The sequence below is a fragment of the Oncorhynchus clarkii genome, chromosome 24 (genome assembly GCF_045791955.1).
Source record: "Oncorhynchus clarkii lewisi isolate Uvic-CL-2024 chromosome 24, UVic_Ocla_1.0, whole genome shotgun sequence".
Lineage (NCBI taxonomy): Eukaryota > Metazoa > Chordata > Actinopteri > Salmoniformes > Salmonidae > Oncorhynchus > Oncorhynchus clarkii.
In genome coordinates this window covers 2,528,429-2,555,065 of record NC_092170.1, presented here as the reverse complement: position 1 = coordinate 2,555,065, position 26,637 = coordinate 2,528,429, and the positions used below count along the sequence as shown (strand labels likewise).

The 26,637-nt window shown below is 45.0% G+C and overlaps 1 protein-coding gene across 1 annotated transcript in view; it reads left to right on the top strand.

The window, feature by feature from the left end:
- The window catches only part of LOC139382263 (serine/threonine-protein kinase SIK2-like), a 58,072-nt gene that overhangs the window by 24,937 nt on the left and 6,498 nt on the right, over positions 1-26,637 (top strand). Inside the window, exons 5-12 of the mRNA XM_071126128.1 lie at positions 4,691-4,815; positions 5,654-5,777; positions 11,836-12,050; positions 14,643-14,795; positions 15,147-15,317; positions 20,020-20,251; positions 21,263-21,562; positions 22,270-22,415. Of these exons, the coding sequence (XP_070982229.1) occupies positions 4,691-4,815; positions 5,654-5,777; positions 11,836-12,050; positions 14,643-14,795; positions 15,147-15,317; positions 20,020-20,251; positions 21,263-21,562; positions 22,270-22,415 (1,466 nt within the window). The remainder of the gene's footprint in view (positions 1-4,690; positions 4,816-5,653; positions 5,778-11,835; positions 12,051-14,642; positions 14,796-15,146; positions 15,318-20,019; positions 20,252-21,262; positions 21,563-22,269; positions 22,416-26,637) is intronic.

The window sequence follows — 26,637 nt, the reverse complement described above, 5'->3', positions numbered from 1 at the left end:
TCTTAAATAATCCCTCTCCTCACTACTTTGATGAAAAGTGTACTTACTATGCCTGTGATATGTGGTTTTCCCACCTAGCTATCTTAAGATGAATGCACTAAAATGTCAAATGACTGGCCCGTGTTGAGGGTGTGTTCTTACTACCCTCACCACCTGGGGACGGCCTGTCAGGAAGTCCAGGATCCAGTTGCAAAAGGTGTTCAGTCCCAGGATCCTGAGCTTGGAGGATACTATGGTGTTGAACGCTAAGCTATAGTCAATAAACAGCATTCTTACGTAGGTGTTCCTCTTGTCTAGGTGGGAGAGGGCAGTGTGGAGTGCAATATAGATGCAATACATCTATGGATCTGTTGGGACGGTATGCGAATTGAAGTGGGCCCAGGGTGTCTGGAATGGTGGTATTGATGTGAGCCATGACCAGCCTTTTCAAAGCATTTCATGGCTACAGATGTGAGTGCTACGGGGTGATATTCATTTAGCCAGGCTACCTTGACGTTCTTGGGCACAGGGACTATGGTGGTTTGTTTGCAACATGTAGGTATAACCGACGGGGTCAGGGAGAGGTTGAAAATGTCAGTCAAGACACTTGCCAACTGGTCAGAGCAATTCTCCTAGTACGCATCCTGGTAATCCATCTGGCTATGTGGCCATGTGAATTTTAACCTGTTTTAAAGGGCTTACTCACATCTGCTACGGAGTGCGAGATCACAATTGTCCGGAACAGCTGATGCTCTCATGCATGGTTCAGTGTTGGTTGCCTCGAAGCGAGCATGGAACGAATTTTGCTTGTCTGGTATGCTCACATCACTGAACAGCTCGGGCCTGAGTTTCCCTTTGTACTCTGATGGTTTGCAAGCCCTGCCACATCCAACGAGCGTCAATGCCGGCATAGTAGGATTCAATCTTAGTCCTGTATTGAAATTTTTACTGTTTGATGGATTGTCAGGGGTTGTAGCGGTATTTCTTATAAGCGTCCTTAACTGTTATCTGATGAATCTTGGACCATATTCCAGTCTGTACTAAACAGTACTGTAGCTTAGCATCCGTTTCATATGAAAACTTCCATATTGAGCGCGTCACTGGTACTTCCTGTTCGAGTTAATCAAATGTTAGTCTGGAGTCCTGCCTATGGGCTTCCTAATGGGCCCTGGTCAAAAGTAGTGCACTAAAAAGGGAATAGGGTGCCATTTGTGTTGCAGTCCAGGACACTGCTGCAGCTTTATACGGGTTCATCTTGGACATTGGCCTCTCATGGGAGGGGGGGTGAGCGCATTTGGCCAGAGCACTGAAGAGACTAAATCAATTTGCTGAGCTACTGAACACTGCTTTGTGCCACACAGTCCAACACAACCTGCCCCCATTACGTAAGGCAGCGTATTATTATTTGTTTTTTTCGCAACGCATCTTCTTCCCTCGGCTTTATATAACGGGCATGATAAAAAATAAATAAAAAGAGAGCGGAGAATACAAAATACTTTTTATTCATTTGATAAAGTTGTTACAACAGGGTCCCTTAACACTGTCGGGCTCCACAGATAACGATCTCTCCGTTCTCACACTCGAGGGCAACGACACTGAAGTTTATTCTAATGGGAATCTTAAACATAAGGAACAGACACGTGAGGGAGTGAGACAGAAAGGGAGCGGGAACAGAGGGGGTGGGGAGGAGGTAGTGATTTGCGTAAGAGAAAAAGCTAGCAGCTTCATTCTGGTAAAAGATTTGGCCACACGCTGTTGGAAGTTTAATTTTAATGAAAGGCAGAGAGCTTTTTTTCTTTCCGAGTTATGATTTAGATCAAGTGTAAGTTTGGAGCTCACTGACGCGCGCTCTCTCTCTCTCTCTCCCTTGGAACAATCAGAACACACAGTCACTCTATGAGCTCATGTCAGTCTCCTGGGAGATGACCTCATGAAGGCCCAGCTAGCCGACCAATGGCCTCAACACACAAATATGTGCATTACATATCACATTGGCTAAAAAAAACCTGCAGGTTGTTCTACTCTGCGTCCTAAATAACACCCTACTCTCTATACCAGAGGCCCTGGTCAAAAGTAGTGCACTACAGTGAATATGGTGCCATTTGGGACACAGTTCCCTAGAAAGGAATAGTTTTTCAAACATAGCCACTAGACTTGACTACTATACTGTTACATAGTTATTTATTAGTATTGCTACCTACCTGTATTGTTATTTTTGATTTGTGGTGCATTTGTGTGATACTTTGTAGTCTGTCCTTATGTTGCACTTCTCCTAATACTCATGGTTTGTTAGATGGAAGCAGAGTTACAAACTATAGATAATTTGCTTCCAGGGATAGTAGATGGTCACGTTCCAAAGATAAGACTGAATCCGTTCATTATGCTTTTTACACAGTTCCGGCCTTTCTCCTGTTATTTCATATACACTAACACTTTAGTCAATTAGTAGGCTAACTTTTGTAAAAAAATAAATACAGTGTGTGTGTATGTATATGTGTATATATATATATGTATGTGTGTGTGTGTGTGTATGTATATATATGTGTGTGTGTGTGTGTGTGTATATATGTGAATATGTGTGTGTATATGTATGTATGTATGTATGTATGTATGTATGTATGTATGTATGTATGTATGTATGTATGTATGTATGTATGTATGTATGTATGTATGTATGTATGTATGTATGTATGTATGTATGTATGTATGTATGTATGTATGTATGTATGTATGTATGTATGTATGTATGTATGTATGTATGTATGTATGTATGTATGTATGTATGTATGTATGTATGTATGTATGTATGTATGTATGTATGTATGTATGTATGTATGTATGTATGTATGTATGTATATTAGTGCCTTCAAAAAGTAATGTTATGTTAGACTGAATTTAAAATTAGATTTAGTGTCACTGGCATGCACACACTATAATGTCGAAGGGGAATTATGTTTAGAATAAATGTTTACAAATTAATAAAACATGAAAAGCTGAAATACATTGAGTCTTCAACCCCTTTGGTATTGCAAGCCTGAAAGTTCAGGAGTAAAAATGTGCCTAACAAGACAAGTTGCATGGACTCACTCTGATTTTTGAATGACTACCTCCTCTCCGTACCCCCGTAATTCCCTCATTCAATCAGTGAATTTAAAACCTCCACCACAAAGACCAGGGAGGTTTTCCAAGAAGGGCACGATTCACGCAGTCTCCTCTGAACAGGTGATGTTGAGATGTCTGTTACTTTAAATTTGTGAAGCATTTATTTGGGCTGCAATTTCTGAGGCTGGTAACTCTAATGAAATTATCCTCTGCAGCAGAGATAACAGGGTCTTCCTTTCCTGTGGCAGGCCTCATCATGAGAGCCAGTTTCATCATTGCGCTTGGTTTTTGCGAATGCACTTGAAGGAACTTTCCAAGTTCTTGACATTTCACGTATTGACTGACCTTCATGTCTTTAAAGTAATGATGGACTGCTGTCTCTCTTTGCTTATTTGAGCTGTTCTTGTCATAATATGGACTTGGTCTTTTACCAAATAGGGTTATCTTCTGTATACCCCCCTTGTCACAACACAACTGATTGGCTCAAACGCATTAAGAAGGAAAGAAATTCAAGAAATTAACTTTTAACAAGGCACGCCTGTTAATTTAAATGCATTCCAGGTGACTATCTCATGAAGCTGGTTGAGAGAATGCCAAGACTGTGCAAAGCTGTCAAGGCAAAGGGTGGCTTCTTTGAAGAATATCAAATATATTTTGATGTAACTTTTTATAAAAATAAATAAATAAAATAAATAAATAGACAAACCCTGTAATGAGTAGGTGTGTCCACATTTTTGACTGGTACTGTATGATATGTATTTTATTTTCAATAAATGTGCAGAAAATATATTTTAACAAGTTTTCACTTTGCCATTATGGGGTATTGTGTGTAGATGGGTGAGAAAGCAAATTAATTGAATCCGTTTTGAATTCCGTCTAACAACTAAATTTGGAATATGTCAAGGCATATGAATACTGTCTGAACACAATGCATCTCACCTTCCTATTTAAACAAGTTAAAGCCATTTTAATCCTTGATGAAAAAGCGATAGGTCGAATAGTGTTCTTTGCCGGACAAAAACAATTAAATCCTTATTCCTGCTTGGAACATCTCAATTTCTTCTGTCTGCTGGAACATCTCAATTTCTTCTGTCTGCTGGAACAGAATCATAGGGTGCCTAAAATTGCTGTTTTAATGTTGGAAAATGATTAGCATGTACAGGTGCTGCTGTGCAAGGAATATTTTTCTGCCTCTTTAGCAACCACCCCCACTCTTTGCGCGCACACACACAGTCACATTTTCTAATCTGGAGCTATTGTTTAAAGCCCCCCCCCTATGCCACAGGCTACAGGTAGTCAATCTGTCTTGACTTCCTGTGAGTCAGCCACCTTCTGATCCTTTGACCCGTCTGCTCTCTCTCGTGCGCTCTCGCTCAGTACTCAGTGTTCTGAGTACTGACGCGCTCCCATCTGTTCCGATCCGTTCCCTTCCATCCTTCCCTCACCTCTTACCACCCATCACTCACTTAGTCAGTCAGCCAGCTAAATGTGCCCAGGCAGAACCATCCATACCGTCTATGGGCAGAAGAACTCAACCCAGTTTATGTTTGTTTGAGTCAAGGTGAAGGTGCGTAATAAGTTAACTGCGTCATTCTCCCCTTTTTGTTAGATTTTGGCTTTGGGAACTTCTTCCAGCCCGGGGAGCCCCTGGCCACATGGTGCGGCAGCCCCCCTTACGCCGCTCCGGAGGTGTTTGAGGGACAACAGTACGAGGGCCCCCAGCTGGACATCTGGGTAAGACGATGCTCTTGTCTGCATCCTAAATGGCATTCCTTCCAATAGTGCCCTATTGGCTCTTGTCCAAAGTAGTGCACTATACAAGGAATAGGGTGCCGTTTTCACACACCTGCTCTGCAATGAGTCACATACTGCCAACTAGTCCCTCGGTGATACACACGGAGTTTCCCAGAACTGACTGTATATTGTCTTTGACATTGGATCGAGTGTAATCATGGACATTAGAAGCAATAATGAGGCCAACCAGATTAAACAAAGACAAAGCCGGGGAAAAGTTTTGTCCCAAATGGCACCTTACTCCGCACAGTGCACTACTTTTGACCAGAGCCCTATCAAAAGCAGTGCACTATTTAGGGAATAAGTTGCCATTTGGGATGCAGTCAAGGTGCTCCACTGCGAGAAGGTGGGATAAAAAATATACTGCTTTTGGTGATTGCGTCGGGGATCTGATTGTGAATCATCAACCCTAGTCAGCTGATCAAATGTTTGCTTTCCCCCTTGCAGTGATAAGTGTATGAGAATGACATCTTGTTAAAAAAACAAATAGCCCTACTTACACTCTTTCAAAGGTGACCTGAAGACGACATGTGAAATCACAAGATTTTCCAACCTCTCTTTATAGCCCTCCCTGTATTACGAGATAGTGAACTCGCCCTCGCATACGAGATGGTGAACTCGCCCTCGCATACATCTGGGTGCCTTTCTACCCTGATTGATCTAGTTATGTGAGTGTAATTGTTCACACTGCAGCCCCTGACCTAGTCTGTCCGTCCGTCTGTCTGTCCGTCCGTCTGTCTGTGCTTGTGTGCGCGTGTGTTTTTGTGTCTCAATGTAGAGTATGGGGGTGGTGCTGTACGTGCTGGTGTGTGGTGCCCTGCCCTTCGATGGCCCCACCCTGCCCGTGCTCCGACAGCGCGTCTTGGAGGGTCGCTTCCGCATCCCCTACTTCATGACAGAAGGTGAGACTCAATAACCTACTGCTTTACACCCCAGAAAAGACTGAAGTGACACCACTTCTCCTATGGAAAAACAGTGTGTGGTTGTTGGAATGGGTTTTGTTTACTTGTGATGCCAGCAGAGGACATTAAAGGGGCAACCCAAGATACAACAAAGTGGTTACCCCACCACTTGTTTTAGTAAATGGCTGAGATATAAAGCTGTAGAAATACAACCTCCTCGAATCAATGGCTATATATTGTTCATTTAAAAGTTCCCAAAAATGTATAGTGAATAAAAAAATTAAAAAACAACATGCAACAATTTCACTTTTTTTACTGAGTTACAATTCAGTAGGCCCTAATCTAAGGATTTCACATGACTGGGCAGGGGTGCACTTGTGTGCCAGGCCCACCCACTGGGGGGTCAGGCCCAGCCAATCAGAATGAGTTTTTCCCCACAAAAGGGCTTTATTATAGACTGAAATACTCCTCAGTTTCATCAGCTGTCCGGGTGGCTGGTCTCAGACGATCCTGCAGGTGAAGAAGCCGGATGTGAAGGTTCTGGGCTGACGTGGTTACACGCCGCCAGCAGTTAAGGCCGGTTGGACGTACTGCCAAATTCTCTAAAACGACATTGGAGGCGGCTTATGGTAGAGAAATGGACATTAAATTCTCTGGCAACAGCTCTGGTGGACATACCTGCAATCAGCATGCCAATTGCTTGTTCCCTCAACTTGAGACATCTGTGGCATTGTGTTGTGTGATGAAACTGCACATTTTAGAGTGGCCTTTGACTGTCCCCAGCACAAAGTGCACCTGTTTAATGACCATGCTGTTTAATCAGCTTCTTGATATGCCACACCTGTCAGGTGGATCGATTATCTTGGCAAAGGAGAAATGCTCACTAATGGGGATTGAAAACAAATTTGTGCACAAAATGTAAGATAAATAATATTTTTGTGCCTATGGGAAATTTCAGCTCATGAAATATGGGACCAACACTTTTACATGTTGCGTTTTATATTTTTGTTCAGTATATGCACCAATACTGTGTAACCCATTTAACAGTCTGCTTGGAGCTCTTCAGAATCCCCCTTCTTGTGTCTCACCACTGCATAGGGGTCTAGCATGCAGGGAAAGCATAGACTGTTTTGAAGTGAGGCTCAACTGCCCGGCATGGCATAAATACCTGTTCAAAACACCTGTCCAAAATGGAACCCATTTACTACTAGGGCAGGGAATTGCCAAGGACCTCACGATACGACATTATCATACTTAGGTGCCAATACGATATGTATTGCGATTCGATACTGTGATTTTATTACAATTCAATATTCCTAACATATTGTTCACCATACATCTGCTGCAGAGGGACAAGAGCGAGCCATTCATAAAACATCTGAGTAGGAGTGCTGATCTATGATCAGGTGTCCTCTGTCCATATACTGTGCATCTTATCCATTCTGCTCTAAAAGGCTAAACTGACCCTAGATCAGCACTACTACTCTGATACGCTTTATGAATATGGGCACTGTTCCTAGGAGATCCTAACAGTGCTCCTTTTGGTGGTGCTCCAAATCTAGAGAAGTCAGCATGTCAGGTTTGAGCTAACGCTATACGCCAACCTGGTGCGATTAACTCTAATCAGAAAGAGCCAGAGTCATTGTGTACATAACCTTGGGAAGAGCCAGTGAAGTTCAGTTCTGCCAGCCTCCCCTATAGGGGTGGACTATTTAGTCCATGTTGAATGCAGCCTCACGGACCGCTCCGGTCCTGTTCCCTCCTTCCGCTTCATACGAGAAGAACAGAGTGTCGTTTCCTCCCCACATGTTCAGTCTCTGCTACACACACACTGGCACACATACACACACTGTACGGTACAGTACACGGCCTCTATATAAACATTTGGCAGAGCTGTACTGGTAGTACACTACTTTATTATTACCTTCAGTACTGTACATCCCAGGACCGTACATTATTTGACCGCCGTAACGAAGCGGCCCCAGGAGATTTGGTGTAACAGAAATCCGAGATAACATCTCCCCCCCCACTCTGCTTTCTTTAACTGTCGAAAGGAGGTGTTAACTGTCCAGCCCTGAATATTTCCATGATGTACTGGGCTCCTGAGTGGCGCAGCAATCTAAGACACTGCATCTCATTGCAAGAGGCATCACTACAGACACCCTGGTTTGAATCCAAACTGTATCACAACCAGCCATGATTGGGAGTCCCATAGGGCGGCGCACAATTGGCCCAGTGTCGTCCGGGTTTGGCCGGTGTAGGCCGTCATTGTAAATAAGAATTTGTTCTTAACTGACTTGCCTAGTTAAATGAATAAAAATGTATTTTAAATGTACTCAATAGAAAAGAAGAGGGTCAATGTGGATTGCATAGTTTCTCTCTCATATCCCCCTCTCTTGCTGGATTTCTCGGCCAGAGAAGTGCTCATTCGTTAACAGGGAAGTCATCATACAGCGCGTTCGGAGAATATTCAGACCCCTTCCCTTTTTCCACATTTTGTTATGTTACAGCTTTATTTTAAAATGGAGTAAATTAAATGTTCCTCTTCAATCTACACACTGTACCCATAGTGACAAAGTAAAGACAGGTTTTTAAAAAACAGAAATGGCTTATTTACATAAGTATTCACCCTTTGCTATGAGACTCGAAATTGAGCTCAGGTGAATCCTGTTTCCATTGATCATCCTTGATGTTTCTACAATTTTGAGTCCACCTGTTCAATTGGTTGGACATGATTTGTAAAGGCACCCACCTGTCTATATAAGGTCCCACAGTTGACAGTGCATGTCAGAGCAAAAACCAAGCCATGAGGTCGAAGGAATTGTCCGTAGAGCTCCGAGACAAGATTGTGTCGAGGGACATCTGGGGAAGGCTACCAAAAAATTTCTGCAGAATTGAAGGTCCCCAAGAACACAGTGGCCTACATCATTCTTAAATGGAAGAAGTTTGGAACCACCAAGACTTCCTAGAGCTGGCTGCCCGGCCAAACTGAGCAATCGGGGGAGATTGACCTTGGTCAGGGAGGTAACCAAGAACCAGATGGTCACTCTGACAGAGCTTCAGAGTTCCTCTGTGGAGATGGGAGAACCTTCCAGAAGGACAACCATCTCTGCAGCACTCCACCAATCAGGTCTTTATGGTAGAGTGAACAGACGCCACTCCTCAGTAGAAGGCACATGATAGCCAGCTTGGAGTTTCTCTGGTCTTAAGAAACCAAGATTGAATTCTTTGGTCTGAATGCCAAGCATCACGTCTGGAGTAAACCTGGCACCATCCCTACGGAGACGCGTGGTGGCAGCATCATGCGGCGGGGATGTTTTTAAGCTGCTGGGACTTGGATACTGGAGACTGTCCTTGCTTGAGTGGCTCAGCCAGAACCCGAACTTAAACCCGATCTAACATATTTGTAGAGACCAGAAAATAGCTGTGCAGCGACGCTCCCAATCCAACCTGAAAGGGCTTGAGAGGATTTGCAGAGAGAAACTCCAAAACTGTGCCGAGCTTGTAACGTCATACCCAAGAAGACTCGAGGCTCTAATCGCTGCCAAAGGTGCTTCAACAAAGTACTGAGTAAAGGGTATGAATACTTACAGTTGAAGTCGGAAGTTTACATACACCTTAGCCAAATACTTTTAAACTCAGTTTTTCAAAACTCCTGACATTTAAATTCCCTGTCTTAGGTCAGTTAGGATCACCACTTTAAGAATGTGAATTGTCAGAATAATAGTAGAGAGAATGATTTATTTCAGCTTTTATTTATAACATCACATTCCCAGTGGGTGAGAAGTTTACATGCTACTAAATTCTAATTGAGTGTATTGCCTTTAAATTGTTTAACTTGGGTCAAACATTTCGGGTAGCCTTCCCCAAGCTTCCCACAGTAAGTTGGGTGAATTTTGGCCCATTCCTCCTGACAGAGCTGGTGTAACTGAGTCAGGTTTGTAGGCCTCCTTGCTCGCACACGCATTTTCAGTTCTGCCCACACATTTTCTATGGTATTGAGGTCAGGGCTTTGTGATGGCCACTCCAATACCTTGACTTTGTTGTCCTTTTGCCATTTTGCCACAACTTTGGAAGTATGCTTAGGGTCATTGTCCATTTGGAAGACCCATTTGCGACCAAGCTTTAAACTTCCTGACTGATGTCTTGAGATTTTGTTTCAATATATCCACATAATTGTCCTGCCTCATAATGCCATCTATTTTGTGAAGTGCACCAGTCCCTCCTGCAGCAAAGCACCCCCACAACATGATGCTTTCTCCCCCGTGCTTCATGGTCGGGATGATGTTCTTCAGCCTGCAAGCCTCCCCCTTTTCCTCCAAACATAAAGATGGTCATTACGGTCAAACAGTTCTATTTTTGTTTCATCAGACCAGAGGACATTTCTCCATGTGCAGTTGCAAACCGTAGTCTGGCTTTTTTATGCCGGTTTTGGAGCAGTGGCTTCTTCCTTGTTGAGCGTCCTTTCAGGTTATGTTGATATGACTTGTTTTACTGTGGACATAGATACTTGTACTGGTTTCCTCCAGCATCTTTATAAGGTCCTTTGCTGCTGTTCTGGGATTGATTTGCACTTTTTGCACCAAAGTACGTTAATCTCTAGGAGACAGAAAACGTTGTCTTCCTGAGCGATATGATGGCTGCGTGGTCCCATGGTGTTTATACTTACATATTATTGTTTGTAGAGATGAACGTGGTGCGTTTGGAAATTGCTCCCATGGATGAACCAGACTTTATAGGTATACCATTTTTTTTCTGAGCTCTTGGCTGATTTCCTTTTGATTTTCCCATGTCAAGCAAAGAGCAACTGAGTTTAAGGTAAGCCTGAAATACATCCAACAGGTACACCTCCAATTGACTGAAATTATGTCAATTAGCCTAGAATCTTCCAAGCTGTTTAAAGGCACATTCAACTTAGTGTATGTAAACTTCTGACCTACTGGAATTGTGATACAGTGAATTAAGTGAAATGATCTGGCTGTATCAAGTGTTGGAAAAACTTGCCAAAACTATAGTTTGTTAACAAGAAATTTGTGGAGTGGGTGAAAAACAAGTTTTAATGACTCCAACTTAAGTGTATGTAAACTTCCAACTTCAACTGTATGTCAATGTGATGTATTTTTTTAATACATTTATTTTATTTTATAAATGTACAAAAATGCCTATAAACATTTTTATACTTTTTCATAATGTGATATTGTGTGTAGATTAAGGGGGGGGGGACAATTTAATACATTTTAGATTAAGGCTGTAAGAAAGTGTGGAAGAAGTCGAGGGGTCTGAATACTTTAGGCACTGTAAATAAGACCGCAGAAGGCAAGATAAGTACGTTGCTCGTGCCGAAGAGGTGAGAAGAGCAGAGATGCATGCAGGCAGACCGATGTGCGCACACACACAAATGCAAACAAACACACAAACACACGCGCAGAAAACAGAACCTCAGCCCAGTGGGCAATAATCCTATTAAGACCCAGAGGTTGGTGACGTCAAGCTCATTTAGCCCCTAACTGAAGGATAAGAGGTCTCTCCATCCTCCTCCTCCGTGAGATGGGGAATGAGAGAGGGATGGAGTAAAGAAAGCAGAGAGGGATAGGGATAGAAAGAGAACAGGAGAGAGGGGGTTAGAGAAAAAAGAGGGAGAAAGCCTGCTGTGCATTCCTGCCTGAGCTCATCTGTTTTTCTTAGCGTGAGTAGTGTAGGCACTCCTTCCCTGTGGCCGGCCCTGCTTTAATAGAACCTCTTTGTTCCCCCAACGTTTTAGCCGGAGCGCTCTCTTCACTCAAATGGGGGTATTCTTCCTTCTGTACTCTCGGTACATGGTACAGTCCGTACACACAGTACCACTGTCCCGAGCTGCGTGTTAGTGTGTATGGTCTGATGTGTCGGGGCAATTGTGGAAAGTCAGACGTGACAGGAGAACACACTCCTCTCTGTCATCAGATGATGTCTCAAGTGATATTGGAAGAACTGTTATGGTTCTGAGTACCAGGGATTGTACATTGATTTTGTTCCCCTCTCTCTGTCTCCATCTTTATTCATTTTCCCCTCCCCTTCTCAGACTGCGAGCACCTGATCCGGCGGATGCTGGTGCTGGACCCGTCCAAGCGTCTGTCGGTGGCTCAGATCAAGGAGCACAAGTGGATGGCACTGGATGTGCCGGTGCAGAGGCCCATGCTGTACCAACAGGAGGGGGACCTGAGCGTGGGCGAGTACAGCGAGCAGGTTCTGCGACTCATGCAAAGCCTGGGCATCGACCAACACAAGACCATTGAGGTGAGAGGTGGCCGAGAGAGGGTGCTTTGTTCCTTATATAGTTCCCTACTTTTGACCAAAGGGCCCTGGTCAAAAGTAGTACACTGTAAAGGGAATGGGGGTGCCATTTGGGACACAGACAATATCTACGCCAGCAGGGCCGGCTCTAACCTTTTTGGTGGCCCTAAGCAAGATTTGGTTGGACGGCCCCCCCCACCTCGTCGCAAAACAACACAATTTTGTGTACTTGCATACTATATGCCAGTGTACACTAGCATTAACTAGCATACTAAAGAGAATGAAGCAATGTGTTGTGCAAGTGTGAATATACTGTATCTCTAATGACACCCTATTATGAGTGTTGATGTTAGCACAGGTGTGGTCCTCTGTAGCTCAGTTGGTAGTTCATGGCTTTTGCAAAGCCAGGATAGTGGGTTCGATTCCCAGGGCCACCTATACCTAAAAAATGTGTGTACGCATAAATGTAAGTCGCTTTGGGTGACAAATTCCCTCATAGATACTCTAGGCATCACTCTGGACCCAGAACTATTCATATTTTATTTTATTTTTTACTTGAATGATTGCCCCTATTACTTCGGTTTATTAGCTAGCGGTGGCTAAAGTTAGCTAATAATAAAAATGTTATAATTTGGTGGGTGTGGTGGTCATGAAATTTCATCAGCCAGTGATTGTCAAGCAAATAACTGTCACGGTAATTGACCATTAATTAACAAACACATTTATCATCTCTTGGCTTCCGCGCATAGCCTACAAACCACTGGTGCAGACCTTTGGAACATCTATATTTAAAAAGTCTAATAAATACATGTAATATAGCCTAAACCTTCGCAATAAATCCATTATTTATTTTGGACAGGTCTCAAGAAATGTGATTATAACGAAAATGTAGACATTTTCATGGGAACAGAATAGCATATTCTGAGTTGGGCTATATGTTTTTAGATATTTTAATAGATTGTAAGGCTGCATTATGCGACTAATGATGATTTGAAAAAGTTGCTTGAAAGACATGAGACTTGCTTTGTTTTTTGCGTAGGCTGGACACACTTCATCAGTCTCTCATTCACAATTTGACAAGCACTTGATAATGCTTCTAAATTTCCCAGCGGCATCCCTTTTGTGGGGCCATAATGCACTCTTAAAAAATGCACCTTTCACTCCTGATCTGATCTTTCTCACACATTGCGGACACAACTGCGCTCGTCCTTTCCGAGGTGCATATTGAAGATATTGGAAGAACTGTCCGCATTTACTTTCTAGCCTCTGTCAATCTACTATCCCTCATAGTACAAAAGTTGACCTGTGCGAGATATAAATATTCCAAACATAGTCTAGGACATTTATGGGATGCAATTTTCACATTATACGCGTAGAAAATCGTATAGCAGGAAAACACCATTATCAAAAGGGACCACATGATATTATGCACGTAATGCTTTAATTATAAAGGTGCATTTTTATGGTGAACATTTTCTTCCCCAAACTTGAAACTCACGCGCTACTTATGTATGCCAGTTAGGCTCTATAACCCTTGTAAAGCAGATTTAATATGCTATTTGACTACTTTAATGGTTTCTTACCTTAAACTGGTAGTGATAATATATCATTGACAAGTAATAAGCTAATATTTTCACCCATCAGACTCTTCTTGTCTTTACATATACTAAATAATGTGTGAAATTCTTTTTGAATTTCGAATGGACCATTATTTCGAATAGACCATCATCATGCACTTGTCTCGAAACGGGCAGCGGGGAAAAATACATGTCCACTCCGCACTTAAATATCGAATGGAGGACACTTTTCCCGTGGTTCATTTTCATGCCAGCCAGGTAGGCTATACTCCTGTTTTTAAAGATAAGCAACGTGCTTAATATTTGCTTATAGTAGGCCTAGCCTATAGAAAGCTGATAGGATCCGCCTATTTTTAATAGAGGCCATCACTTTGTTTTATCGCACAATTGCATAGCCTTTAGAAATGTTGCACAACATGAGCTCTTGGGCTCTCATGAAGTGTTTGATTATATTTTCGATCACATTTGCATTGATGTCAGAGTGATTTAGAGGGACAATAGAGTGCTGAGTCCCAAGCAGTTAGCAAGTTTGGTAGGCTACTAATGACCAGCAGCATCATCATACTTTGGAGAAGCCTAATTACCGTGACTAAACAGTTACGTGGAATTTGACAACCTTCATGACTCGTGACCGCCCGATGTGGCGGTAATATGGTCACCGCAACAGCCCTAGTGGGTGCTTTATGTTTGTTCTATGATTCTTCTCAAGTAACCCCCTTTGGATAGAACAAGTACCACCAGGGGTCCTAGTACCCCTGTTTGGGAACCACTGATCTATACCGCTGTAAAATAAATATATTTTCCATGACACAAAAATATAATATTTTCAGCTGTTTTGAAGCTGGTGTACAAAACCCAAAAGTAAAAGACGCAAAAATGAAACTTAAGAACGGAAAGCATATAAATGGTGCACATAGAACAGATCTACCGCTTCTTAGATTTGCTTTCTATTTCTATGTGAATTTGGTAGGGTCGCCCAAAAAGTTACATATTGCAGCTTTAACATTCCTGTGTCCAGTCGCTCCAGAACAAGAGTTACAACCACTTTGCTGCTATCTACTACCTGCTGGTGGAGCGTCTCAATGCCCACCGCTGCAGTTTCCCTGTGGAGCAGCGGCTTGACGTACGCCAGCGCCGGCCCAGCACCATCGCCGAGCAGACTGTCGTCAAGGTAACCCTCTCTGTCTTCGTTGCCGTTTTTTTGGCGCCACAAGACAGGTCTGTGTGGTGCATTAGTATGGCTGTCTGTGGTTGTAATGATCAAGGACATTTACATTCACACACCTGGCTGTTCATAAAACATATTTTCTCTTCCTTTCACTGCCCTCTTTTTTTTTCTTTCTCATTCTTATCCATTCAACTTCCTTTCTTTTCTTTTTCGCTCTCTTTTTCACCTTTTCGCCCTCTTTCTTTGATTCTCTTTCTATCCAACTTTTTTCCTCATCTCTTTCTCTCGTCTCCTTATCTTCCTCCCTCATTCTCTCTTGTGCTCTCTGTACCCCTCCATCTATATCCCCTACAGCCGAGCGAGCCAAGCGGTTGCTCCCCCCAGGTGGGTCTCCTGCCCCATGGGGTGCGGGGTCTACTACGCTCCCCAGCGCTGTCCCAAGCCTCTGTTGATGCCTTTAACTTCCCACAGTCGCCGCTTCTGCCCGAGCACAGCTTCATGGTCGAGGATGTGGCCACTCCTAAAGTAAGTCACAACTCCAAACAAGTCGCCCCATGTCATCTAAGGTTACAAGCTATTCTGAACCGAAGCACCCCGGCCTGTAGACACCCACTATGTGGAGTGCTATCCAGTTTTCCAGCTGGATAACACTGTTGAGTTAGTGGAATTAAGCATTTTGTTATATTAAATATAATATATTAAACTACACTGCTCAAAAAAATAAAGGGAACACTAAAATAACACATCCTAGATCTGAATGAATGAAATATTCTCATTAAATACTTTTTTCTTTACATAGTTGAATGTGCTGACAACAAAATCACACAACAATTATCAATGGAAATCAAATTTATCAACCCATGGAGGTCTGGATTTGGAGTCACACTCAAAATTAAAGTGGAAAACCACACTACAGGCTGATCCAACTTTGATGTAATGTCCTTAAAACAAGTCAAAATGAGGCTCAGTAGTGTGTGTGGCCTCCATGTGCCTGTATGACCTCCCTACAATGCCTGGGCATGCTCCTGATGAGGTGGCGGATTGTCTCCTGAGGGATCTCCTCCCAGACCTGGACTAAAGCATCCGCCAACTCCTGGACAGTCTGTGGTGCAACGTGGCGTTGGTGGATGGAGCGAGACATGATGTCCCAGATGTGCTCATTTGGATTCAGGTCTGGGGAACGGGCGGGCCAGTCCATAGCATCAATGCCTTCCTCTTGCAGGAACTGCTGACGCACTCCACCCACATGAGGTCTAGCATTGTCTTGCGCTTAGGAGGAACCAATGGCCAACCGCACCAGCATATGGTCTCACAAGGGGTCTGAGGATCTCATCTCGTTACCTAATGGCAGTCAGGCTACCTCTGGCGAGCACATGGAGGGCTGTGCGGCCCCCCAAAGAAATGCCACCCCACACCATGACTGACCCATCGCCAAACCGGTCATGCTGGAGGATGTTGCAGGCAGCAGAACGTTCTCCACGGCGTCTCCAGACTCTGTCACGTCTGTCACATGTGCTCAGTGTGAACCTGCTTTCATTTGTGAAGAGCACAGGGCGCCAGTGAAGAATTTGCCCATCTTAGTGTTCTCCGGCAAATGCCAAACGTCCTGCACGGTGTTGGGCTGTAAGCACAACCCCCACCTGTGGACGTCAGGCTCTCATTACCACCCTTTGTGGCCTGCTGGAGGTCATTTTGCAGGGCTCTGGTAGTGCTCCTGCTCCTCCTTGCACAAAGGCGGCGGTAGCGGTCCTGCTGCTGGGTTGTTGCCCTCCTACGGCCTCCTCTACGTCTCCTGATGTACTGGCCTGTCTCCTGGTAGCGCCTCCATGCTCTGGACACTACGCTGACAGACACGGCAAACCTTCTTGCCACAGCTCGCATTGATGTGCCATCCTGGAAGAGCTGCACTACCTGAGCCACTTGTGTGGGTTGTAGACTCCGTCTCATGCTACCACTAGAGTGAAAGCACCGCCAGCATTCAAAAGTGACCAAAACATCAGCCAGGAAGCATAGGAACTGAGAAGTGGTCTGTGGTCACCACCTGCAGAACCACTCCTTTATGTGTCTTGCTAATTGCCTATCATTTCCACCTGTTGTCTATTCCATTTGCACAACAGCATGGGAAATGTATTGTCAGTGTTGCTTCCTAAGTGGACAGTTTGATTTCACAGAAGTGTGATTGACTTGGAGTTACATTGTGTTGTTTAAGTGTTCCCTTTTATTATTTTGAGCAGTGTATATGCACATTTGGGAAGTTCGAAGAAAACCATAAAGGAGAGTGTCATCAAATGGATTGGTATTTTAGACTCATGCTTCAATTCTAATATAAACATTATGTTTGCACAGAAATACACACAGTCAGTGTCATGTGGGAGTTGTGCTCATTAGGGCACATCGTACCAAAACTAATTGCAACATGAACATCGATTTTTTTTTTTCTTTTTTTTTTTTTTTTTCGCATTGAACACACTCAGGGAGTACCTCTGTTTGAAAAGATTTCAGAACATTTTCTCCTAACTGAACACAACCCCATGGAGCACTGATTGCAACAGGACCGATCCTCCCCCAAGGCCACCCCACTGCTGTTGAGTTATCCAAGAGGGGACTCTTGTCTGTCTGTTTTGTTTGCTTTAGCCCACTCATCCTTTCTCCCTCCCTCCCCAGGGAGCTCTTTGTTCAAGACTGTCCCCAACTCCCCATAGCCAGGCAGTGAGAGAAGGGAGCATTTCCAGTTTGGCACTCAATAGAACAACAACACAAAATCAGCAGAGGAGTGACATAGTCCAGCCCCAGTCCCCTCTTACCCCCTTTTATACCTTGTGTGGGAGTTTCTAGCTAGTTCCGACTGAGGTTGCATCCTACTCACTATTTAGTAGTGCACTGCTTTTGACCTGGGCCCTGGTCAAAAGTGCCGCACTATAAAGGGAATATGGTGCCGTTATAGTGCACTGCCTTTGAGGCTCTGAGTGATGGATGGTGGTGTTTACGTCACAGTTTTGTTATGAAAGAGCTCTGACTCACATTTCACTGAGAACGGGGCTCCACGGTAGAGTACATAAACTGGAAACATGTCTGGGTGTTAACCTCGTTCAAATCCCCTGGCCTCTCCTGTCCTATTCTGACCCCTCCTGACCGGCACCTGCTGCTAGTGCTACTTGGATGGCCCCCTTTTCCTCTGGTGTGTCCCAAATGGCGCACTATTCCCTTTTATAGTGCACTACTTTTGATTAGGGCTCATAGAATGCCTGTGCACTATATAAGGAGCAAAGTGCTATTTGGGACACACTCTGTCTGTGCACCGTTCCACAGCCTGGTTGTCAGAGGGGGAAAGGAGGGATGTGTTCTACCATGTGAGCAGCTCCCCAGAGCCCTTAAGGCTGAGGCACTGGGCTGGCTGGTTCTAACAGTAACCGCACAGCAGGCAAGGCACAGCTGTCCCTCGCCAGCTTACGTAAGCCACTCCACTCAGCCCCGTCCGTCCCCTCTGTCTGTCTCACTCGCCACACATCTGACGTGACAGCTGCCCAATTCTCTACAGCTCAGGCACAGTTAGAGACCTCTTTCTCTCACACACACACACACACACACACACTATGACCACATGCACACTTAGCATTGGCCCATGTGACATCCGCTGTACTCTTGCCCCTGCAGGTCTGGACCCAGACTCTCTCTCCCTACTCCCTCTCTGCTAAGTTTCTGTCTTTATCTGTGCCAGACTGTGACCTTTTCTTCCAGCCTGGCCAGGCTTTAGCATTCGACTTCACTCCTGACGTCAGCACTCTGCGTTGAAGAACCTACCATTCCCCTGCTTGCTGCTGGGTTTTGAAAAACTGCCTTACACACAGACCCTATGCTATTTTTATTTTGACCACTTCGTTATTTATCACTTTTACTACAACAAAAATTGGCCTTTTTATTTTTATATTAACCCTTGTAAAAAAAATGACTTGCTAGGGATTAAATCAAAGCACCGCTCAAGTGTTATCTTGGTGAGTGAACACGGCGGGCCCACTCAAGAACAAGGAACTAGCATAATCTCAGCAGCAGGAGCACCAGCAGGACACATGTCCAGGATGCTGTCTGTTGAGGCTGTTCCCTCTGCCCTCCCTCACTCCTGATGAGCCCCTGCTTGCTCTAGGCACTGTAGGTACCAGGAATGAGTCCCAAATGGCACTCTGTTACCTATTTCGTGCTCTACTTTTGGTCAAACCAGTGTACTAAATAGGGTATAGTGTGCCGTAATAGCCTGGTGTGGCCTGGGTTTGAGCAGCCAGCCCCTCTCCCTCCCCAGTGTGTTGAGTAACAGGCAGCATTCCTGGCCCAGCACGCTTCAGGAAACTGGGATCAGGAATTGTACAAAGCAGCTCTGACTGGAGGAGCCCAGGGTTCTGGTTTCCCCGGCAACTCATTCAGTTGATCCGTGTCAGCGTGGGGTGTGTGTGAGAGAGACAGACAGACAGAGCGTGTGAGTGCGAGAGAGAGACGCTGTGTGAGCAAGAGACATTGTGTGTGTGTTTGATGAGCGAGTGTGATTGTGTCTCAGTGTGCCTGTGTCTGTGGGAGAGTCTCTCGCTGTGCTTTCGGCCAAAGCACACTTCCTGTGCATGCATTCCAGACTCCCACCCCTCTCCCCCTCTCACAGTGTCTGAGCAACGGGGGGAAAGGGAGGGTGGGATAGAAATGGCAGACACATTTTGTTTACCCATCCATTCCCCAATCCTTGCAGTATATTGTGTTTCTGTAGCTCCAGAGCTGTCCACTCCAATAACACAAGAAAAGAGCACCCTATGGGATGTGTACATTAGGGGGAAGCTGTCTGGTCATGTAACCGAGAGAGGAGCCATGTCCTGATGAATGGTTTCACCCTCTTAGGCCGTGCGTGACAGAGAAGGAGGTCCCATTCACGTCAGAGTGAAGCGTAACAGAGGCGTTAAGGAGAGACCCTCTCGCATGATGAGTAACCTTGCTGGGAACTCGTATTAGCTCCCTAGAGATAATGCCCTGAGAGTCTGGGTTAGAAACCCAGTTCGATCCCCAACTCTAGCGAGTATGGATGAAAATTTGCTCTTTTGCTGACACTTGAGCATCAATGTGGAAAGGGAAATGATGATTACTGTGCACTGTCTTTGAAATACATTTCATAAACACATTTAGTAAAATGGATTAAGCTAATGAATTGCTACAGCAAGTAACTCCCCATGCCTCCCCCTGTCTTCGCCTTTAGGTGAACGGCTGTATGCTGGACCCCCTGCCCCCCACAGTGCTGCGCAAGTCCAGCGTGTCGTCACCCAGTAACATGATGGAGACGTCCATCGACGAGGGCATAGAGACGGAGGAGCCCGACGCCGAGGACGACCCCGCCCACTTCTTCTCCGCCTTCCAGACGGCCCGCTTCGGCCAGCGCCGACACACCCTGTCCGAGGTTACTAATGAGCTGGGCCCCGTCATCAACCAAGGTAAGATCTGAATCAAGGTTCTGGGACATTAGAGAATCTTATACGCCATTGGCTAGATAGGGGACATAGGGCTGTGTTCATATGATGGGTTGTTGATCTGCTGAGCCAGCAAGTATTGCGTTTGTGAATGGTGAAAATGTGCGCTTCCAGTGGAAATTGTTATTTTAAAGGCACCACATTTTTTGATATGTGGATGGCTGGTTTTATTTATTTATTAGCTAAGGCCAGAGGGGTACACTACAAAGCAGGATCAACGCGGTAACTTTGATAAACAACCAGAAATTACAATAGATTTTCTGGTTCATTTAAGAAAGCTAAACTTAGTGTATTATGGTTGTTGAGGCAATTAGACCATGCCCATTTCATGCTTATCTTCTTAAAAATGTTTTATTTATTTCAGAATATTCTGGAAAGTTAACTGGCTAAGTCATTGATCTTGCTTTGTAGTATACCCCTCTGGAATCTTTCCTGACCGGCAACCTTACCCGGAAAACGGGCTGTGACAACTATGGAGTTTTGGGTAACGATTAGTTGTCATGCAAATGGCTACGGTTATATTCAAAATTATAATTTTGTTGAAAATGTTGAGCTCGTAATGCATCTGAATGCATCTTTTAAAATTTGCTATCACATACCTAATGAATACAACACGGCTTTAGTGACACCCTCTCATAGTCTCAATAACTATTGCTTTGAACTTTTGGAAATGAAGCGTCTCCTCCCGACCATGCCGTTCTGCTCGTAAAATGGTTGTTAACTTTACCTACTTCCTGCCTACTTAAAAACTCCTATTGGGTAAACTATATCTAATTAAATATAAAGTTGATTCCCTTATCATAACATGAATGTATGAAAACAACGGTTAATTGTCCATAGTTAACGGTTACACGTTTATATGATAATTGTGCCAACCCTACCCTGAAAAACCTGTGACCCAATTAGAGCAATATCCAATCCATCAGTAGTACTGTCAATGAACCCTTGCTTTCCTGTATTTCTGTGAACCAACAGATAAACTGTTCACCATGGGCCACAACCCGTCCCTGGGCAGTGTGGACTCTGACATGGGCTACGACATGGGCTCCTTGCACAGTGACCTGGGTCTGCTGGAGGACGCCCCCTCTCTCAGCGAGGTGGTCCTGGCCAACACCCACAGCTCGGGGTCCCACGTGACCCAGGGCCCCTTCATGAGCCAGCGGCCCCCCAACCCCACTATGCAGGCCCTGAGCTCACAGAAGAGGGAGGCCCACAACCGCTCTCCCATCAGCTTCAGGGAGGGCCGCCGCGCCTCCGACACCTCCCTCACACAAGGTGAGATCCACTGGTTGTCTCTTTACCCATCTCATTCTTCGTGTATCTTTCTCTCCTTCTTTCCAGCTTCATTCTCACTGCACATTTTCAAGCTGAAAATTGTCTCTCGTTCTCTTATTTTCTTCTCTCTCTGATGATTCATTTTGTGAATCAGACTGTGCTTTGAAGGTTTGGCCTACATAGCTCTGTTGAATTTTTCATCCCGTTGCAGAAGCACCGTGTAAAGTAACTCAATTAATAGAGACTGTAAAATGTATTGGTAGATGTGTTGTTTTCCCCCCCCCCCAGCTGCCTCTTCAGTCTGCACACACAGACACACCCAGCAGGAGCTTAGAGTCACCAGAGCCCCAGTTCTTTCTAATGGCTGTTTGAAACGTCAGTGAATCAGCGGCTGGGTTCTGCGTGCCGCTGCAGGGGGAGACGTGGAGGAGCGTCTCAAATCTTTATATAGCCTTATCATTAGGATGAGTCAGGTCCCATGGTTCACGCCGTCAGGAACAGTCACCCAGCCTTTTAGGAGCCAGAGATAAACACCACCAATACACACACACACACACTCATGACGTACATACTCTCTCCCTGCAGGCGGTAGAGGAAGTAGGCTAGAAGTGATAGCTCTGTAATTTCAGTCGGATAAATACAAGGGAACCGGGTTATAACGATTAGTTTGGATGCTAAAATCCCCTGACTCCTAACTATGTTGTCAGGTCTGGTTGCGTTCCGGCAGCATCTCCAGAACCTGGCACGGACCAAAGGCATCCTGGAGCTGAACAAACAGATGTACGAGCAGATGGGCTCCGGGGAGGAGGGGCTCCATGCAAACCTGCAGAACCTGCTGGACCCCACGCTGCAGGTCAGTACTGTCTCCAAAGTGTCAGAAGAGGATGGAACAGACAGCGAGATCGTTAGCAACAATAACAAAAAGTAAAAAATTGGGGATTCCACTCGTTGTCTTGATTTAATTTTTAAAAATTTTATTGAACCTTTATTTAACTAGGCAAGTCATTTAAGAACAAATTCTAATTTACAATGACGGCCTACCACAAGGCAAAAGGCCTCTTGCGGGGAAGGGGGCTGGGATTAGAATGGCTGACGTTGTACATGCTCCTAACCAACTGTTATTTGGTTAGTTTCTTAATTTTTTACTTATTTTTTAAATAATGTTGCTGCTACTGTTTCTTATGGCTGAAAATAACTTATAGATATCAGAACAGCGATTACTCACAGCGAACTGGTAGAAGCTTTTTCCTTTAATGAGTCTGACGTGAAAGATATACTGCTTTCCTGCGAACAGGCCCAAATCTCTGTCATTTGCGCGAAGAGAAGACCCAGATCTCTGTCATTTGCGTGAAGAGAAGACGGAGAAAAAGGGGGCGGAGGTCGGGCTTCCTTCTGAGAATTTGTAGGCGGGCGAGGAAACCCCCGCTGCCATCCGTTCTATTGGCAAACATGCAGTCATTGGAAAATAAAATCGATGACATACGAGCAAACTACCAACGGGACATTAAAAACTGTAATAGCTTATGTTTCACTGAGTCGTGGTTGAACGACGACATGAACAACATACTGCTAGCGGGTTTTACACTGTATCGGCAGGATAGAACAGACTTGTCTCTGGTAAGACAAGGGGTGGCGGTCTATGTATATTTTTAAACCGCTGGTTCACAATATCTAAGGAACTCAAGGTAGAGTATCTCATGATAAGCAGTAGACCACACTATCTGTATATTTCATAGCTGTCCACATACCACCACAGACCGATGCTGGCACTAAGACCACACTCAATGAGCTGTATACCGCCATAAGCAAACAGGAAAATGCTCATCCAGAGGTGGCACACCTAGTGGCCCGGGAACTTTAATGCAGGGAAACTTATATCCGTTTTACCAAATTTCCACCAGCATGTTAAATGTGCAACTAAAGGGGGGAAAAACTATAAACCACCTTTACGCCACACCCAGAGATGCGTACAAAGCTTGCCCTCCATTTGGCAAATATGACCATAATTCTATCCTCCTTATTCCTGCTTACAAGCAAAACTGAAAGCAGGAAGCACAAGTGACATAGTCAATAAAAGAAGTGGTCAGATAAAGCAGATGCTAAGCTACAGGACTGTTTTACTAGCACAGACTGGAATATGTTCCTGAATTCTTCTGAAGGCATTGAGGAGTACACCATATCAGTTCCTGGCTTCGTCAAGTGCATTGATGATGATGTCCCCACAGTACATACCCAACCTGAAGCCATGGATTACATGCAACATCCGCACTGAGCTAAAGGGTAGAGCTGCCGCTTTCAAGGAGCAGGACTCTAACCCGGAAGTTTGTAAGAAATGCCCTCCGGCTATAACCATCAATACAGGACTAAGATTCAATCGTACTACACCGGCTCCAATGCTCGTCGGATGTGGCAGGGCTTGCCAACTATTAGACTACAAAGGGAAGCACAGCCGAGAGCTGCCCAGTGACACAAGCCTACCAGACGAGCTAAATTACTTCTATGCTCGCTTCGAGGCCAGTAACACTGAAACATGCATGAGAGCTGAGCTGTTCTGGACAACTGTGTGACCATGCTCTCTGCAGCCGATGTAAGACCTTTAAACAGGTCAACATTCACAAGGCCGCAAGGCCAGATGGATTATCAGGACGTGTACTCTGAGTATGCGCTGACCAACTGGCAAGTGTCTTCACTGACATTTTCAACCTCTCCCTGTCTGAGTCTGTAATACCAACATATTTCAAGCAGACCACCATAGTCCCTGTGCCCAAGAACACCTGCCTAAATGACTACCGACCCGTAGCACTCACGTCTGTAGTCATGAAGTGCTTCGAAAGGCTGGTCATGACTCATATCAACACCATTATCCCTGAAATCCTAGACCCACTCAATTTGCATACCGCCCTAACAGATCCACAGATGCAATCTCTATTGCACTCCACACGGCTCTTTCCCACCTGGACACAAGGAACACCTATGTGAGAATGCTATTCATTGACTACAGCTCAGTGGTCAACACCATAGTGCCCTCAAAGCTCATCACTAAGCTAAGGACCCTGGGACTCAACGTTTTCCTCTGCAACTGGATCCTGGACTTCCTGACGGGCCACCCCCAGGTGGTCAGGGTAGGTAACAACACATCCGCCACGCTGATCCTCAACACGGGAGCCCCTCAGGGGTGCGTGCTCAGTCCCTTCCTGTACTCCCTGTTTACTCATAACTGCACGGCCAGGCACGACTCCAACACCGTTATTAAGTTTGCCGATTACACAACAGACAGCTTTAGGGAAGTCAGAGACCTTGCCATGTTGTTGCGCTGGCACCACCTCTCTCTCAACGTGATCAAGTCAAAGTAGATTGTGGACTACAGGAAAAAGGAGGACCGAGCACACCCCCATTCCCATCGAGGCTGTAGTGAAGCAGGTTGAGAGCTTCAAGTTCCTTGTCCACATTACCGACAAACTAAAATGGTCCAAACACACCGAGACCGTTGTGAAGAGGGCACGGCCACCTTTTCCCCCTCAGACTGAAAAGATTTGTCATGAGTCCTCAGATCCTCAAAAGGTTCTACAGCTGCACCATCGAGAGCATGGTTGCATCTCTGCCTGATATGGTAACTGCTTGGCCTCCGACTGCAAGGCACTACAGAGGGTAGTACGTACGGCCCAGTACGTTACTGGGGCCAAGCTTCCTGCCATCCAGGACCTCTATACCAAGCAGTGTCAGAGGACGGCCCTAAGAATTGTCAGACTCCAGCCACCCTAGTCATAGACTCTGCTACCGCATGGCAAGCCGTACCGGAGTGCCAAGACTAGGTCCAAGAGGCTTCTAAACAGCTTCTACCCCCAAGCCATAAGACTTCTGAACATCTAATCAAATGGCTACCCAGGCTATTTATTGCCCCCCCCCCCTCCCCCCACATGTACATATTACCGCAATTACCTCGACTAACTGGTGCCCCCACACATTGACTCTGTACCGGTACCCCCTGTATATAGCCCGCTGTTGTTATTTTACTGCTGCTCTTTAATTCTGTTACTTTTTTTGTGTTTTTAATTATTTATTTTTTAACCGCATTGTTGGTTAGGGCTTGTAAGTAAGCATTTCACTTTTCACCTGTTGTATTCGGCGCATGTGACTAATATTTTATAAAAAATATGACAAAACACATCACGACGAGAGACAACACTACATGAAGAGAGAACTAAGACATGAACATAGCATGGCAGCAACACATGGCAACACAGCATGGCAGCAACACAACATGGTATCAGCACAAAACATGGTACAAACATTACTTGATACCATGTCTTGTTTTGACCCCACCCAGCAGCACCTCTCCTGACTCACCAGTGATCTGTTAGCCAGCCAGCCGGTGAATCACAGACGAGGCTGGTTATATAATGTTCCGTCCGGACGAAGAGGTAGCCAATTGTCCCCTTGTTGACAGTCAGTCAACCCCTGGTGCTGCACATAGTGAATGCAGCCATTGTTGTTGAGGTAATATGAGAAAGAGGGAGAGTGACTGAACTGATTCACCGTTGGCTGCTGCTTGTAAACAGGCAACAACGAGTCAATTCAATGGCCCCTACAGAGAGAGCGTGATCAATCTGTGAATCAGTGCATCCATTTCCCTGTCCTCTAGAACAGTGTAAACACAAGGCCTGTGTGGTTGGTTGGTTGGTTGACCAGAGCTCTGGGCAAAAATAGTGCACTCTACAGGGATTGGGAATAGGGTCCCATTTGAGACACAGCACTGGTGGTCCAAGGGCTGATTGGCAGCATGTCTTGTCTACAAGGTCCCTATAGTTGCTTACCACACAATTACTATACACAGTCAGCATCAATACATTGCCCTGTATACAAGAGTGGCAATAACTTTACTCAGTGGAGCTTTGTGTGTGTGCGTGCGCCTCCGCTTCAGTGTTTCCTTACCGGGAAGATTTTAATTTACCGGCCATCAGTGATTTATCGGACCCATATGCATAGGGTGCATAACCCATTAAGGCGTCCACCCACGGTGCTCAGAATGACCGTAATCATATTTAGATTATGGTAAGTCTTCTTAACGTAACATG